Raw genomic sequence first — 17,920 nt, 5'->3', positions numbered from 1 at the left:
GTTTGCACTATAAATTAAATTAAATGCAGCCTATAAAACTTACATTAAGAATAACTGTTCCAGAACGGTCATCTGTATAAAGGCCATTACCATATTGTTTAAGCCTCTTCCCAAGAGCCCCTCTTGTTCGAAGGGGAGCGTCACTTTCAAGTACTTGTGATTGGTTGCCTCTTCTTCTCGCATGTGATTTCTTCGGCTCTTGTGGCTATTCAGCTACAGAAGGGGCTTCTTCGGCCAATTCTTCAGCTAGGCGTCTTGTAGATGGCCTTCTTATAGGTGGCTCTTGATTTGGCTTTGGCTTTCTTCGGTTGTTTTTCTAGTTACGCCTTCGCCTTCAGTGACACCTTCGGTAGGCTTTGGTGGTGGCCCTTGTGATGACCCTTCTAGTGGCCTTTGTGATGACCTTGGTGATGGATCTTGTGGTGGCCCTTTAGTTAGGCCATCTATTAGCAGCTGAGCTCTAGCTTGTCTTCTTCGAACCTGAGAAAAAGGCAAAGGACATCATAAATATAACATCAGGCCATATTAGAACGTAAATGAAAAGTAAACTCAAATAATTTAACTGACCGGGTATTTTTTTTCTCTGTTGCTGCTGAAGAACAGTCGACTTAACTGGCCCTCCAGTTGTTTTAGCCAATCTTGCAGCTGGCTGTCTTCCACCTTCGGTTCTTTAAACAGGCCCTTCATTTTCAGGTATAGCAAGGGCTTTGGCCAATTCTTCACGTGTCACCGTGACCTGACAAAGGCAAAAACATTACATACATGTCACTTATATCTATGTACATATTCATAACAAACCATAAAGCAACATAAACATAATTGTCATGACTTACTTGGGTTTATTGTCGTCGATCGAAGAACAATCGACTCACTTCGCCTTTCGTTTCTCCTTCTCCAACTGTCCCTTCACTAGGCCCTTCTCCTGGCCTCAATTGTTCCTGCTGCTTCTTTAATTGACAACCCTTAATATTGTGCCCTGCTATGTGGCAAAAAGAGCACTTTATCGGTACACCCATCCTATTCATCCTACGGTGACATGAGTCCTCTCCCTCCATCATTTTTCTTTTTTTCTTTGGTCTTCCCATTCTCTTCTTCAGTGGAAAAGGTTGAGGTGCTTCGCGATCTGTTGGCTCCCAGAACTTGCTACTTCTAATTGGCTGCAACATGAGTTGATACGAAGCAAGATATTTCGATTTCTTGTACCAATCATCAAGGTAGTCTTCGTGTTGTGGCCCTTCAATTGAATTGCACATATGGCATGTGCACAAGGAATTCCACCGAGTTGCCATGCTCTACATGAACACTTCATCATACCTAAATGGACAACATACTTATCGGAACCCTTCATTATCTCATATCCTTCATCCCCATTCCAAATGGGATGACAATACCTACTTGCAGCCAAGTTGTCATCCAATTTCTTAGCAATCCTAGGACCATATTGCTTAGTCCACTTTGCAGTGTCATCTCTTTGTCTGTGCAGCCGAGTCATGACCAAAACCCATATGTCTTCAAGCATCGAGATAATTGGTTTACATCTAGCATCTATTATCCTCCCATTGAATGCTTCGCAGATGTTGTTATCAATGTTATCGCACTTGAATTCCTCGCTGAAGAACGCCCTACACCAATGCTTCGGTCTGTTTGGAACAAGTGCATCATAACCATCCTTTGTCAATTGAAGCATCTTTTCTTTGGCCATCCTAAAGTCGGCCATATTCGTGCTCTTTGCTAGCTGCCAAAATTGCGACTGCAACTTGTCCCCTTTATAGGTCTTTGCCCAATTTGCGTATATGTGTCGCGCATACATTCGATGTTCAGCATAAGGCAACAGCTCAGCTATTGCTGGAACAAGTCCCTGCAATAATTGAAAATATAAAAAAATATAAGCAAATGACATGTTGATATCAAAAAGCAAACAAGTATGTTAATATTTTAAAAAGCAAACATTACCTTTGTTGGTCGCTCATGAATGCCCACCCCCGCCCCATTTGTTATCTCCAAATCAGTCATCAAATTTTTTAGGAACCAGGACCAATTGTCCTTGTTCTCTACCTTCACAACAGCCCAAGCCAAGGGAAACATTTGGTTGTTTGCATCTCTTCCAATTGCGGCCAGCAATTCTCCCTTGCACAAGCCCTTCAAAAAACACCCGTCCAATCCTATAATCCGTCTACAACCAGATAAAAAACCTTGTTTGCATGCATCAAAACAAACATAGAATTTATCGAACTTCGTTCCAATATCAGGAAGTGGTCTCTCCACGACCTCGAGATACACTCTACTTCCAGGATTTTGCAACCTACACTCCCAAGCATAGTCCCACAACTGTCCATATTCACCGCTGTACTGACCAATGAGTATCTTCATCACCTTTTGCTTCGATCTTTTACATTGATTCCTAGATATATTGATGCCTACCTGCTCCTTCACCAGCATCCTGAACCGAGTAGTATTCATCTGAGGCATCAGCTTAATCAATTCAAAGAATTGCTTCGATAACCATGCACTTGTTACCCTTTTATTCTCAAAATTAATGGAACAAGTATGTTCCTCTTGGTAGGCTCTAATATGGAAAGATCCAGTTTTCCTAACAAATGCGCCATAGATCTTCCATGGACAATTTTGCTGCGAACACCTAGCTCTTACAAAGGTCTTAGTGTTTCTAATGAAGTCAATGTTCCTTTGTGCAGCAATGGAGATCTTCAGTATAGCTTCCTAAATTGTTTCGCATCATGAAATTTCATGCCTACCGACAAAGTGGGAGAGGCAACGGATGGATCATAAGAAGGAAACTTACTTTTCCTTTTCCTTCTATGCACAAGTCCTTCATCTTCTTCAAGCTCATCCTAGGAAGTAGCATTCTCGACGCTTTCTTCATAGTCAGTCTCCTCGCCAGCAGCACCAGCATCTGTAGGGCCTTCGGGTCTGTTTGAAACTTCCTCGGCTACTTGCAAAGCTGCAAACTTAGCTGTTAAAAAATCCCTTCGTTGTATTCTTGACTATACAAGCTCCTCCTCGTCGTCATCACTTATAAAATTTTCAGCAGGCAACCCTCCATCATCATCATCAATTGATTCAGCCACTTCCCAATCTAATCCAGAGATTGTGACATCACCTATGTCATCATCACTTTGGTGAACTGCATATGCGCTTCTCTCATGTCCATCATATCTATCCTGCCCTCCTTCGACCCTAACGTCAGTACTACCTTGAATACCATCTCCTTCTTGTCCTACTCCGGCGCTCTCTCCATCATCATCTTCATCCTCACTTTCACTATTGTACTCAACAAATATTTTTACCTCTTCACCATGAAGATAATGGTATAGAATATCCCTAAGACCATTATCATCTTCTAAGCATCTCAAACCCTCTCTTAAGTCTTTCCCAGAATACAATACAGCAGCTTCTGAACTTTACAAGGCAAATAAGTATTTATATCCCTAAGAAATCCTATATAAGATGCCTTCTTTATATCCACAAAGATGGTGCCCTCATTTCCACCCTCACACTCCCACTCATCCTCCCTAATCACAAATTCCCCATTGTAGCAAACTATAACAACGACATAATCCTTGTCATGCGCCATTACTACACCAAGAACAAGAAAAATAATCATTAGTTTTTGGGACCACTAGACAATTGCACATGGGAGTCCCCCCACTCTCATGGACTTTAGTAAATAGAGGTCCCCACACTGACAATATGCCCCTACATGACAGCCAAAAAGCCAAAAAGAGTTCGGCACTTTAATTATTTGTCTTCCCTTCCCTTAAAATATTAACCAAAAACAGAGGTTCCCACACAGCAATCACAGCCCAAGCATGTCTACTGCACTAAACGTGCGATGTGAGAGAATGTACATTAACTTAAGCAAATCAAAGCATAGCATACTCTGACATCAACTTAATCAAATCACAGCAGGATTATGTTCTTATTCAGGATTTTGGATTGATAAACATACCCTACACAGCAATCACAGCAGGGTTTTGGATTGATAAACATACCCTATACAGCAATCACAACAAGGTGGTTCAAGGACATACCCTATACAGCCTCACAAACAGGGTGGTTCAAGGACATACCCTATATACTCTCACAAGCAGGGTGGTTCAAGAACTTAGTTTTTTTCTCAGAATGGCATTAGTCACGTGCTTTACTAGGATGCTCTTAAGGAGATGCATAGACAGTGATATAACAATCACATACTCTGACATTGGCTTGAAAGACAAATTCACCAAAATAATGAGAAATCTGGTCTCTTTGTGTAATGTCAGCAAGTTTCAGTTGAAGTATATCAACACAAATTCCATCGGAGCTGTAATAAAATAATTGAGCCCTAATTAAATAATCGAGTGGAGCCCTAATTAAATAATCGAGCCCTAATTTCATCACAGCGGAGGGGTAGAAGGGGCCAAACCTAGATGACCGACAATTGTGAGCGGTGACGACGACCAAGGATGGTAAGCGGTGAGCGGCGACGACGACCAACTATGGCGACTGACGACGGCGGCCGATGACCAGCTTTAGGCATGAACGGCGACGGAGAGAAAGGCCTGTGATCTACTGTGAACGCGGACGGCGAGGAACAGCGTTTAGGTAAGCCAACCCTAATTAAATAATCGAGTCCTAATTTCATCACAGGGGAGGGGGAGAAGGGGTCGAACCTGGACGAGCGACAATGGTGAGCGGTGACGACGACCAATGATGGTAAGCGGTGAGCGGCAACGGCGACCAACAGCGGCGACTGACGACGGCGACCGATGACCAGCTCTGGGCGTGAATGGCGACGGAGAGAAGGGCCTGAGATCGACTGTCAACGCGGATGGGGAGGAATGTCAGTTAGGTCATCGCACAATGTGGATGGACGACGTCGTTTTTGTCGTCCACGTCGGCTTTTAAAAAAAAAAAACATTTGCCACATCCGTAAAAGAAGTCACCGAAAATCGCCGGAAAATGCCACGTATGCAATTTGGCCGGATTTTGGCCGGATTGGCACTCAAGTGATCCCTTTTACTCCGATTTTGGCACTTAAGTGTACCTTTCGTAAGTTATGGCACTTAAGTGTCCCTTTGGGCAAAGTTAAGGCACTTGAGGGGTCCACACGTCGACTATAATCAAATTCGTTGATTCCACAATGTTTAATTAATTAGGGGTCAATTTTTTGGGAATCTATATAGTGTATAGTGATCTTGAGTTGAATGTTTTATTTATATTGGATCGACTTACTTACAGAGTGTTCTTCATCAATAATCCTTCTATTTTGACCAAAAAAATGTAATACGTTAATATAAATCATCCTATAAGATCAAAATTTCTATTAAATAAAGTGAAATGAAATTTCTATACCTTTATATACCCTATGCAACTAGAACTTGAAGAAATGATGTCATAAGTGCCATAACTTTTATACGACACTCATTTTGATGCCATAATATTTCAATTGATTATTTAAATGCCATAACTTATAAAAAAAATTCTCACTAGGGTAACGGTAGTGATTTTCTTTGCTAAAAAATCCTATATAGTATTAAAACATATGGTACTTGAAGTGTTCAAAAGTTTTGAGATTTGTGATGAATGTTTTTTTTTTTTAATAATAATGGCACTCTAGAGATCAATTGATAAGTTATGACAACAAAGTAAGCATTGTACAGAAGTTTTAGCACTTTTGATGTCCTTTTTTTTATTTGGAAACTATGTGCCTTTTTTGTTGAAATAGATAATTATCATGAAAAGAAGTAATTGTTGGACATGAAAAAGGTGATTGTTAGATATGAAAAGAAATTTTTATTGATATGAAATAAAGTGATGGTTGATCATGAAAAGTGAAGATAAGTTACTTATTCCCAAGTAATATCTTGATTGGTTATCTGTAAATATGGCCAAACACAACTATCAAAGAGCAATAACTCTCTTCTTCACAACAACCTTTCTTCTTTTCTTTTCAAACACACAACACATTCAAAGTGAAATTCCAAACAATAAATTGAGTAATTACTGAACTCATTTCTCTATAACTTTGGTATATATTCTGGAGATATATTTTTATTAACTTGGCAACAATAATAGTAGGGGCAAATGGTACCTTTGATCATCCAATCAAAGAACAATAAACTAATGTTCTATCTTCATCAGCAATCAAATCTGTCCAATACTTTTAATATGTCTTCTCGTACAAAGCATAGCACGTTTATTAGCTAGAACGTGCATAGACATGCCATGTGTATCCACTAAAAAATTGATTTTATTAGTGTCAATTTCCAAATCGCTAACCTCAAAGTCAATGACTTAATAAGATAAGCAAAATAATGGATTCGGTCGCTAATTAAAAAGCACGACTAGTGAATGATTTCCCCAGCGTCTGTTGCTGCTGTCTCTAAACATGTATTCTTTTTGCCTATAAACTCTTTCCAGTAGGATCGTTTCTCCCAACAATTTCAGATTGAAAGCGAGATGGCCGAGCTAGTTTTAACGGCAATGGTGGCGGTGGCTCTTGCTCTAGTGGCTACTGCCACGACCCTTGCGCGTGCCAAAGGCAGATGATCCCAAGAAGGTGGATGCGTGGTTCACTAGGCTTAGCCACTCTAAGTGCAAGACCACATGCCTCCACTTCTGCTTGGGATAAATACGCTAGAAGTGCCAAAAGTTGTGTATAACGCTTAATTTAGTGCCAAAAGTTTTTTTTCGAATCATTTAAGTGTCACTTTTTTATATAAAAAAAAAAAGATCATTTAAGTGCCAATGCCAATTCCAGTGTGGGTCGCAAGAAATCTAACGTGACTATATTTTATTAATTTTTCAATCCTACATGACTCATCGGTGTGCCTAGTCAACATATAACCCATAAACAATGTCATCCAAAAGTTGTAAATAATGATCATTTGAGTGTTAAATTTTATTTAAAGTGATCGCTTGAGTGCCAAATTTTATTTAAAGTGATCATTTCAGTGCTAATTGTTGTTAAAAAGCGATCACTTTAATGCCAAACATGCCATGTGAAAATGCCACGTGGACTAAAGTTGTTAAAAAATTGCCAAGTCATATTAAAATTTTAATTATAAATGACACGTAATTAATTTGACCGAAATTTCTCGCCGTTGACACTTAAATGATTGTTTTTTCTCCGATTTAGTACTAAAGTAAGACAGTAAAAACTTTAGACACTAAAGTGAACGCCGTACACAATTTTTGATACTTCTAGTATACTTATCCCCTCCTACTTCCACAACACAATCTTGGGCAAGAGCCCCAATGCAATGTGCATCGCTAAGGCTGCGATGACCAAGAAGTCCCAGATACTATTCAAGGCAATCAACATCATCAACGACCCATTGACCGAGGGTCCTAAGCCAAAGTCCCCCCTCGTGGGCTAGGCTCATGGGTTTTTGGCTTAGTTGGGTTCGAGTCAGTGGTCCCACTCATGGACATGAAACTTGTACTCACAAGTCCAGAGTACAACAGCAACACTCTAAGGGCGCGCATAATAAAATTTCTAAAACAGAAATCAATTTCTATTACATGGACGAGTTTCTGAGTAAAGAAATGCATTTGATAACAATTCAAAATTTCTATTTCTGAAATAAAAATTCATTTGATAATAGAATAAAATTTCTATTTCTAGGAGTGGCAACGATCGACGTCCGGTGGCCAGAGTCTGACATTCAGCGACCGGCGTTTGGCGTCCGGTGACCGACGGTGAGTGGCCGAAGTCCAAAGTCGACATTTGGTGTTCGGCATCAAGTCCGACGACCGGTGGTGGGCGGCCAAAGTCCGGAGTTCGACACCAGAGTTCGACAACGGCAACCGGCATCCAACGCCCGAGTTTGACATCTGACGTCCGACATCCGGAGTCTGGTGACAGGAGGCCGGTGGCCATAGTCTAGCGGTGAGTGGCGGGCGGTCGGTGGCGAGGAGCAAATGGTCGCCGACGAACATCCAGTTGTTGGTGGTGAGCCTTCAGCATCCAATGATTGGCGATGAGTGGCCAACGACCGATGGGCGTTCGGCATCCGGCGACCGGTGGTTGGCAATGGGCGGCTGGAGTGCGGTGGCCGGCGGCTGGTGGTCGGCATCCCATGGGCAGCAAGTGGGCGACGGGCAGTAACAATAGTGAACGATAAGAAAAATTTTGGTTCCTCATTTCTATTCTAGAAATAGAAAAGCTAAAAATTTTAACTTCTGATTTCTGCTCCAAATCTATTTTTGGAATAAAAATCCATTCCAGAAATAGAAAAATGAAATTGCATTACCAAATGGATTTCTATTCCAAATATGTTCAGGGGAACAAAAAACAGAGAAATAAAGGAACATAAATTTTGTCATGCGTGCCCTAAGCATATTAGGCCGTGACCCAACACTCACGACCTATCGGGAGTTGCCCATCGTTGGTGGGACCAACGTTTTCCAGTTGGCGAGTGGAAGAGTGATGTCGAACAAGTGCTTTCTCAACCTCACCACCGGTGATGCGATGGTTGAATATAATGTAATAGCTATGCATTACTAGACACTTTGGACATTGTTATGGTCCACTTCTTCTTTCATTTTGACCTTTGGTTCTTTGCGGGCCAAAGGTTATGGCTTAAATATATGGTAGTATTTTGTGTGTGGATGAGGTGATGTCCTTTATTTGGTAATTCGCTCTATGTCTTTTCCATTTTCATTGATTTGTGGTGGAGATTGAAATTGGACGTTATGGTATCTTTTTGTGAGGCTTTAGATGATCTAAAGTGGACTTGGTTTATCACCAGGAGAAAGTAGGTGATCTGCATGTTTTGCCATCTTGAAAAATAGAACTTGCTGAGTATGTCAATGATGTTACCCACCTAGTAATTCTGAAATTTGGAGTAATCGACATGAAAATTAACTTTTTGTTTTGGGAATATCGTATTATAGGAAACCCAAGTAACTTACGGATTTGGTTTTTTCATATGAAATCTGTCTTACGGGAAGCCAAAAATGGCTAAACACAATCAACCCCCTTAACAATAATAGCCAGTGCCATATGTCTCTTCAACTTAAGATTTAGAATAGGTGCATTCAAGATTAAAGAAACTAACACAAATAATTCCTAAACTTTGTGTCAACGAGCAAATTCATCCTTAAACTTCTTATTCATTCAATGAAGTGCTTAAACTATCCCTAAATGTTTAATTTAGTTCCTTAAGTTTTCATTCTTACATCATTACTCAGATTTTAAAATATCTTTCAATCTCAATCTATTCCCTAAGTTAACAAAAAATATATGGCTTTTTTATTACGTTTTTTTACTGTCTTGGTTTTTATAAATATTACGATAGTGCCATTTATGTGTACTTTAGCTTATGATATAGTAAAAGTAGAACGTCCTTTAAAATTGTATCGAATTGACATGTCAAACTACTATAATTTCCCAATTTACAGATTTAAGTTAATTTAGTTAAGAAAATACGAACACAAAAACTCAAAAATTTTGTCTATCTAAAAATTTAGGAACAAGATTTAAATTTTACATATAAATAATTTAATATAATAATTAAATATTCTTATGAAGAATCATTTAAAAAAAATAAAAGGAATATGAATCCGATATAACTTGAAATGAGGTTATATTTCTACTTTAATAGAGATCATAAGTTAAAAATATACTTAGATGGAATTATAGCAATATTTATAAGACCCAACAAGTAAGAAGGAAATAAAAATATAGCATATCTATTGTTGATTTAGAAAATGGATCGGAATGAAAAGATACTCTAAAATTTGGGTAATAGTATAATTGTAAGAACCTATGAATAGTACCAAAGACTGATTTTACTTTGTTATGGAAAGTTAAGGGATTATATTAAACAAATTGAAAATTTAAGGACCATATCGAACATTTAGGAATAGTTCAAGGACAAAATTTAACAAATTAAAAGTCCAATGATGACATTATTTAATAGACCAAAGTTTAAGGATTATTTGTATAATTTTTCCAATCATTACAAGTCAATATAAAAGTTTAAACAAATAGGTGGAGGAATCTATTTTCACATCTGTAATTATAATCACAACTTGTACAAGTCTAACATAAAAGTTTAAACTAATAGGTGGATGAATCTGTTTTCATATCTATAATTATAAATACAACTTGTTACACCGCATTTGTAGTGGGGTTGAATTCAATCGCCGAATCATTGTTATTCGATTAGGCATGTCTCATCGAGTATTAGCAACTATAATTCGTGGAGTGCACATGTTCTGGATCCGTGAGTAAAATTTCTCGTCTTGGTCAAAAGTTCCTTTACTATCTAGGCCCAAAAGATGCACCCTAATATTTCCGACTCTTTTAGTAAAAAGTTTAAGCGATGATCCGTGAACATCACAGCCAAAAGAAAGCAAACAGAAAGTGTTGGGAGTTTCCATGATGTAAATCCATATTCTGTCAAGTGCTAAGGTTGTCTTTTTAGATCATGACATAAGACCAAGTGCTAAGGTTGTCCTTTGTGCTTTACAATGATTCCTTTTTTTTTCGCCACCTGCCGCGGTGGCTCAACTGGGTAAACGCTAGACTTCCATCGAGGAGGTCTAGTGTTCGAAGCTCTTGCAATGCAAGTTGCAGAAAGGCTAGCTTTGAGTCTCTTGGCGACTTACCCAGTGGCACGTGTGTGGTGGCTAGCACGTGTCGCCCCCAGTGGTTTACCTCCGGCTACCGACCGTGCTGGGTTCCCTGGATCACCAAAAAAAAAAAAAATTGATTCCTTAGTGGTCTAAGCCCAAATTGGATTTAATATCCAGGCTCATAAAGAATTATTCGCTTTCCAAATTCTTAATTACAGATATCACAAGGAGAGTTACTATATTAGGAACTACAATGTCATTTTTGCTCGATTTATTTAATTAAAAAAATTTCGTTTATTTGTCATAATCAAACATGAGAGGAGTATAGAAAGCTTTCAAACAAAGCAAATTCCAGATAAGCTATCAAAAAAAAAAAACAAATTAAATCTAGAATCAAAATAGCATAGTCTGCAGTTATAAGCATGCTCTCAATCACAAAAGATCTCTCTCATAATATCAAAAAAAAAAAAAAAAATTGGCGGCTGATCATCAGAACCATCACGCCAAGATCATCGCTCAATTGCTTAATAAGAAATTTAAATACATTCTTTGGCAGAATCGTTAACAAAATCCTAACATATTACTTCTTGTTAGAAACTTGTCTCTAGGACGTGAGAGACCTTCAAGACACGGAGCTTCCGATCGACTAGTATCAATTTCATGGCCGTCCAAGATCCGGATATATTCTTGAGAGGCGTGCTCTTCTCAGTTGCTTCAAATCCTGACCAACTTCTAGGAAAGCCAGAGATAGCTTGATCCAAATAAAAAGATTTGAAAGGATAACAGCTAATCACCTACCCCGGAATCAGAGGGTAATATTTCAATCGCGCAAGCAGGGTGGTCCACCGCAATCATGTTCCAAACCAAATTGTCCAACCCCCGCAACTAATCATAAATAATGTCCCTCTTCGAGCGCTTAATTATAACATTTATCCCAGGCAGTAGCTTTCACGATGAAATAAACTACGACTTATGTCGCAGTCCACGAGGTGAGTCTATGTCTAACTCCATAGATTAATTCATTCCTGCATCAGCGTTACCTGGGGCATAGAATCAATCTTTAGTTAAGACAAACGTAATTCCAAGGAACAAGAAATAGTTTCCAAGGCCGCAAGGAAGGAGAGCTTGAGAAGTCAAACTTCGCTATTCATCTTCTTCTTTGTATCAAGCATGGGTTCTGAGATCTCAAAACAGATTCAAAGAAGGAAAGATGTGTTGCGAGAGGCGAAAGTCCTGAGGGATCTCAGCAAGACCTGTGGGACGCAGTTTCCCGGCTGTGACTACTGCTGTTTGGATAGGAAGAACTGGATGAACGGCCTCGATCCCGGAAAGATCCCACTTTTCAAGATTGTCTGGCCAGGAACTCATGATTCAGGTACGAACAAGATTGGAATCCAGTTCGTGTCTCGTCCTTTCGCCCAATGCCAATCGCTGAGTATCTATGATCAGCTCGTGGGAGGCACTCGGGTATTTGATATTCGAGTCCAGGAGGATCGCCAGGTATGCCACGGGATTTTAACAACTTATAGTGTAGATGTCATCCTGAACGACGTCAAGAAGTTTTTAGGTGAGACGAAGTCCGAGATTATAATTCTAGAAGTCAGAACTGAATTTGGTCATCAGGATCCGCCTGAGTTTGATAAGTATTTGGTGGATCAACTTGGGGAGTATCTGATCGGCCAGGATGATAGTGTTTTTGGTAAGACGATTGCGGAGTTGTTGCCGAAGAGAGTGATTTGTGTCTGGAAGCCTAGGAATTCGCCCAAACCACAGGCGGGAGGCCCATTGTGGAGTGAGGGCTATCTGAAGGATGACTGGCTCGATACCGATTTGCCATCAACCAAGTTTGATAGCAATATGAAGCATTTGGGTGAGCAGCCGCCAGCTTCCATGAGGAAATACTTTTACAGGGTCGAGAACACAGTAACACCGCAAGCGGACAATCCAGTTGTGTGTGTCAAGCCGGTCACTTATCGCATTCATGGATATGCTAGGCTATTTATATCTCGGTGCTTCTCTAAAGGCCTAGCTGATAGGTTGCAGGTCTTCTCGACGGACTTTATAGATGCAGATTTCGTGGATGCTTGTATTGGCCTTACATGTGCAAGGATTGAAGGGAAAGCCTAAAAGGCGCCATTTTATGTGTTTAGTTAGTCTCTTTGAAGCTGATTATCCATTTGTCTCAGGTTCACTTTTGCACACTTGATAGTATAGATTCTTTGTTGTCTACAGAGATACAGACAGTCTGTTTTCAATTGGGCTGCAGTGTAATAATGTCAAGTTAAACTTATACAATGTCTTCTTGTATGGTAATTGAAATTTCGAAACTTGGGACGAGTGCCTTAACTAAGTAGATCCCTCTGCTTTTTGAGTTGTCCTAGACTCGTCCTTGTTTTCACGGTATTTCCTGTAAGAAATATAACTTTGAACGGTTAAAGACAGTTGTCAGGGCAATGATTTCCACTGGCAGCCACGGGCCTCCTCCTTGAGCTCAGATTCCTGCTTTGAAAATGTCAAGGTGCTCAAATTGTCGTGCGTGAACAAACTGAATTAGCTGAATTACCATGCAAATCACCACGTTTAATGAAGAATCAGTGTCGGAAGATTTTTAGTACCAGATAGAAGAAAGAAGAATTCTAGATGATGCAACATCATGAAAGGGTTGAGACGAGTTCACAATATCAGTGTTGGTGGGAATCACTTCCTGGATTGGTGATGATCTGCATGGAGAATGGAAATAATCCCATTGCCGATAAACCAAAGTGACATAGTCAGGATGAGGACATGTTATAACAACAAAGAACTAGGAATTCAATTCTCCAAATTGAATGGTTTCAGATAAAGATCCTAAACCAGATGGAGAACCGAGAATATCACCATTAGATCAAGTCTTGAAAATTTATTGGTTTGGAGATTTGAGAATCCTGTTTGTATCAAGATTTTGTGGCTGATGATTCGTATGGAACTTTGGGAAACACATATACTGATGAAGGCCCTTTATCTCCGAAATTTGGAAACCTGATCCTTCACTGCGAAACAGGCCTGAAGTGAAAGCCTTTGCTAACAATGAATTTGGTTTCAATACGTAGTCACGTTTTTCTATTGACTGACTACAAGAACAAACTGCAGTTTACTAGAATATTACAGGAAAGTGTTTCCTGAAAAGACGTTCTTCCAATAGGCAGAGGGTGAAACAGAGAGCTTGTGCTCTCAAAGTAGTCTTATGGATTGCCTCACTCTGCACAGTTCAGAAAATGAAAAGGGAAAGCTGGAATCAACGCATCCTACGATACACTCAGAATGCAGCACCAAGTATGTTGTCCAATATGTCCTGGCCATTTGCTCTAACACTGGGCATGGCGAGAACAAGAGGTTAACATGGAAGCAGTTCGAGTTTAATGAACGTGTACAGCTGAAAGCTAACAAAATTATATCAAAGAGCACTGCACTGAGCACCACAAAGAGAGGTTATCATGCATATCCTCAAGAACAGTTGCGCTTAAAACTTGAATTTAGTACCCTGATATAAATATGTCAAAGCCTGGCGTTAGAAACCTTTAGTTAAAGCCTAAAGGATATTGAATGGTACAGTTCAAGCACAATGTCAATACCTGGCATCTGTGTTTGCAGCTAGAGATGCTATGGCTTTCTGGGTCATCATGCCGCATCTGATCATCATCAAAAAGCAGTTTAAACAGTTCTTGCATCTAAAACCACTCATACAGGAACCAAGTTATCTTGCAAGGAGTCTTTCTTCCAGGATGGATGACAGAACATAATCAAGTACTAGGTTGCGCGAGTTGTTGATTACTTATGCTCATTCCCTCGCAATTCGATCCCTAGTTGTCTAAATGCTACAGCATTCGTTTCAAATGAGCTGAGACCAGATAATTCAAAGGGGAATCCATAATGGTATGCTGGCAAGCATCAACAAGATTCAAGAACACTATATTGGTGGGAAAACTTGAGAACTTGCATAGAGGCTCTTGGTTGGAGTTTCATAAAATGTATGTAGTTCTGCCTGTAGTAAAGAGTAAGTTAAGTTGCCCAAAGCCCATTTTCACAAGTTTACTGATTGTTTACACAAAAACATAACCAAATTACTTTGATCATGTTGGAAGAAGAAGCTAAAGAGAATAAATAAATTTGTCTGAGGTGTGCAAGCGTAAGCACTGTCCTTAAGGATAATTCCGTCCCTCGGAGTGTGAAACTCGACGCGATAGGCTTCTGACGGCTATCCTCCCAAGATACAACATGCCTTCTTCTATATTCTGCACTGACTATTAGAAGGAACAGAAACAACGTTGTGTATAACCTAACAAGGAAAATGAAAGGAAAGATTTTTAAGAGAAAGAATATTCTCTGTTTCATTCAGTGTAGATTTTTTCATATTGCTTATGAGATTTTATTTTTATATTCAGACAAAATAGAGCCGTTGTAAAATAATGAAGGATTTATTTGAGAAATAAATTAAACGTTACAAAACGATTGAAAAGCCATTATATGACCGTTAAGAAACTGTTATGTGACCGTTAAAAATAATGACGGTCTTCAATGCGGTCATAACTTTTATCGAAGCTATTATTATAAATATTTCAAAATGTTATTGAAATATCCAACAATCCCCACATATTTCCAAAGATTTTGAAAATAAAAAATTAATAATGATTATGGGTTATTGGAGTGTAATGCATCGAAACCGGTGCTTGTTAGGCTATGAACCAGCCCTATACAAAATGAAATATAATTCACGAAATTATTGGTGAAGTTTGAAAATTCTATGAACCAAAAATTTCTTTTGTGAATTATAATTTTCATCAATCACATTATACTTCCACAGACTTTGTTGTTTAACGCGGTTTTGCGATAATAGGCCATGCGCATGCTTGGTTTATTCATAAGTGCTTTAGAGATTTTCGCCAAAAATTCTCATAGAAGCGGCCCCACTCCACACTTATATATGTGATTCCATCAAGTGTATTCTGCAACTTAATACATCACCAACAATGGCTATGGAATTTCATTTAGAACTTTGCTCAATCTCTTTTTCCTTGAAATTTTGCACCATTCTCATCTTAGAATGGACAATAATTTTTAATAGCGCATCACTAGAACAACAAGTGACTTGTTATTACCCATATGAACCTAATTTATGGGATCGCCAATCACATAGGTTGGGTTATCATCATTGTTGTTTTTCCTTAATTAGCTTAAGTCACATTCCCATCGATGTGTTATAAATTAATTTTCTTCCCAGATGTTTAGTCAAAGGATTGGCCAAATTCACTTATGACTTTACAAAATCGATGGATATAATTCTATCTTTAAGTAGCTGCTTTACCGCATCATGTCTCAATTGGATGTGTCTATTTTTACCATAATGGATATTGCCGCTTGGCAATCACAATGCATAGAGACAGAAGGTGTTGGTTTCATTCCCAAAGGAATATTCGCTAAGAGGTTTTGTAACCACTCAGCCTCATTACCAGTCAATTCTAGAGCCACAAACTCTAACTCCATAGTGGATTTAACAAATATTGTTTGTTTAACTGACTTCCAAGTTACAACACCTCAACCAAGAGTGAACACATATCCACTAGTGGATTTTGTCTCATCTGAATTCAAAATCCAATTAGTATCATTGTATCCTTCTAATACAATGGGAAATCCACTATATAAAATACCATAATTCACAGTTCCTCTCAAATATTTCATTAATCTGCTCAAGGCAATCTAATGATCGTCATTGGGATTTTGTGTATATCTGCTCAATCTACATATAGCATAAGTTATATCTAGTCGAGTATAATTCATCAAATGCATCAAACTCCCAATAATTTGAGCATACTTGGATTGAGCTACACCATCACTTTTATTTTTTACTAAGTGGATATTAGAATCATAAGGAGTATTCACAAGTTTGACATCAAAGTGATCATATTTTTTAAGTAGCCTCTCCACATAATGCACTTGAGTAAGCATTAGGCCACTATCACTCTTTACGATTCTAACACCCAAAATAATATTAGCTTCCCCATGTCCTTCATATCGAATTTAAAAGTCAAAAAACATTTTGTTTCATTCACAACATCAATACAAGTACAAAAAATAAGCATGTCATCAACATATAAGCTAATAATTATAGATTCGTCATCAACGGTTTTTGTGTATACACATTTATCTACTCCAATAGAGAAAAATCCATTATTAACTAGAATATTATCAAATTTCTCATGCCATTGTTTTGGCGATTGCTTTAAGCCGTATAAGGATTTAACAAGTTTACAAACTTTGTTTTCTTGGCCAGGAAAAATATAGCCCTCAAGTTGCACCATGTAAATTTCATCTTCCAAATCACCATTTAAAAATGCTGTTTTAACATCCATTTGGTGAACAACAAGTTTGTAAATAGAAGCCAAAGCAATTAAAACACGAATTGATGAAATTCTTGTAAGTAGAGCAAAAGTGTCAAAATAATCAATATTTTATTTTTGATTAAAATCTTTTGCAACTAATCTTGCTTTATATTTATCAATAGAACCATCATGATCATATTTTCTTTTAAAAATCCATTTATAACCAATGAGTTTTGCATCGAGTGGTAAATCAACTAATTTCCAAGTTTGATTTTGTAATATAGAATTAATATTGATTTTTATAGCTTCTTTCCAAAAGTTTCTTTCAGTGGAAGATTTTGCTTCAGAATAAGTCAAAGGATTATTATCAATAAAATAAGTATAAAAATCATTCCCAAAAGAAGTTTTTTCCTTATTTTTTTGCTTCTTCTCAATTCATCATTTGAATTTTTGAAAACGTTTTTATGAAGAGATGCATGAGAAATAGTATCAACACTTAATGGAAAAATATGCTCAAAAAATTATGCATTTTTTGTCTCAACTATAATATTATTATCAAGCACGTCACTTTTTAATACAAAAAATCTATATGCAACACCATGTTAAGCATAACCAATAAACATGCAATCAGATGAATTAGAGCCTATTTTCCTTTTCTTAGAATTAGAAAGCATAACCTTAGTAAGACACCCCCATACTTTCAAATATTTTAAATTAAGATGATAACCTTCCATAATTCATAGGGTGTTTTACCTGTTTTCTTATGAGGTGTTCTATTTTGGATGTGACATGCAGATAAAATAGCTTCACCCCATAAATTATTTGGAGCATTAGAAATAACAAGCATATAATTCATCATCTCTTTCAAAGTTCTATTTTTCCTTTAAGCTATGCCATTAGATTCGGGGGAATAAGGAGGCGTAGTTTCATGAATTATTCCTTTCTTTTCACAAAATTCGTTAAGCAATACATATTCTCCA

General features: G+C 38.1%; 1 protein-coding gene across 1 annotated transcript; it reads left to right on the top strand.

Moving 5' to 3' along the window:
* The first annotated feature begins 11,526 nt into the window (after positions 1-11,526).
* Positions 11,527-12,911, top strand: LOC104443916 (hypothetical protein). Its single transcript, XM_010057471.2, has one exon. The coding sequence runs from the start codon at positions 11,755-11,757 to the stop codon at positions 12,709-12,711; it is 957 nt and encodes a 318-aa protein (XP_010055773.1). The 5' UTR covers positions 11,527-11,754; the 3' UTR covers positions 12,712-12,911.
* The last annotated feature ends 5,009 nt before the right edge of the window (positions 12,912-17,920 follow it).

This window comes from Eucalyptus grandis, chromosome 1, assembly GCF_016545825.1.
Source record: "Eucalyptus grandis isolate ANBG69807.140 chromosome 1, ASM1654582v1, whole genome shotgun sequence".
Lineage (NCBI taxonomy): Eukaryota > Viridiplantae > Streptophyta > Magnoliopsida > Myrtales > Myrtaceae > Eucalyptus > Eucalyptus grandis.
Note: the sequence above shows the minus strand (reverse complement) of the source record. Positions and strands in the feature narration are given on the sequence as shown.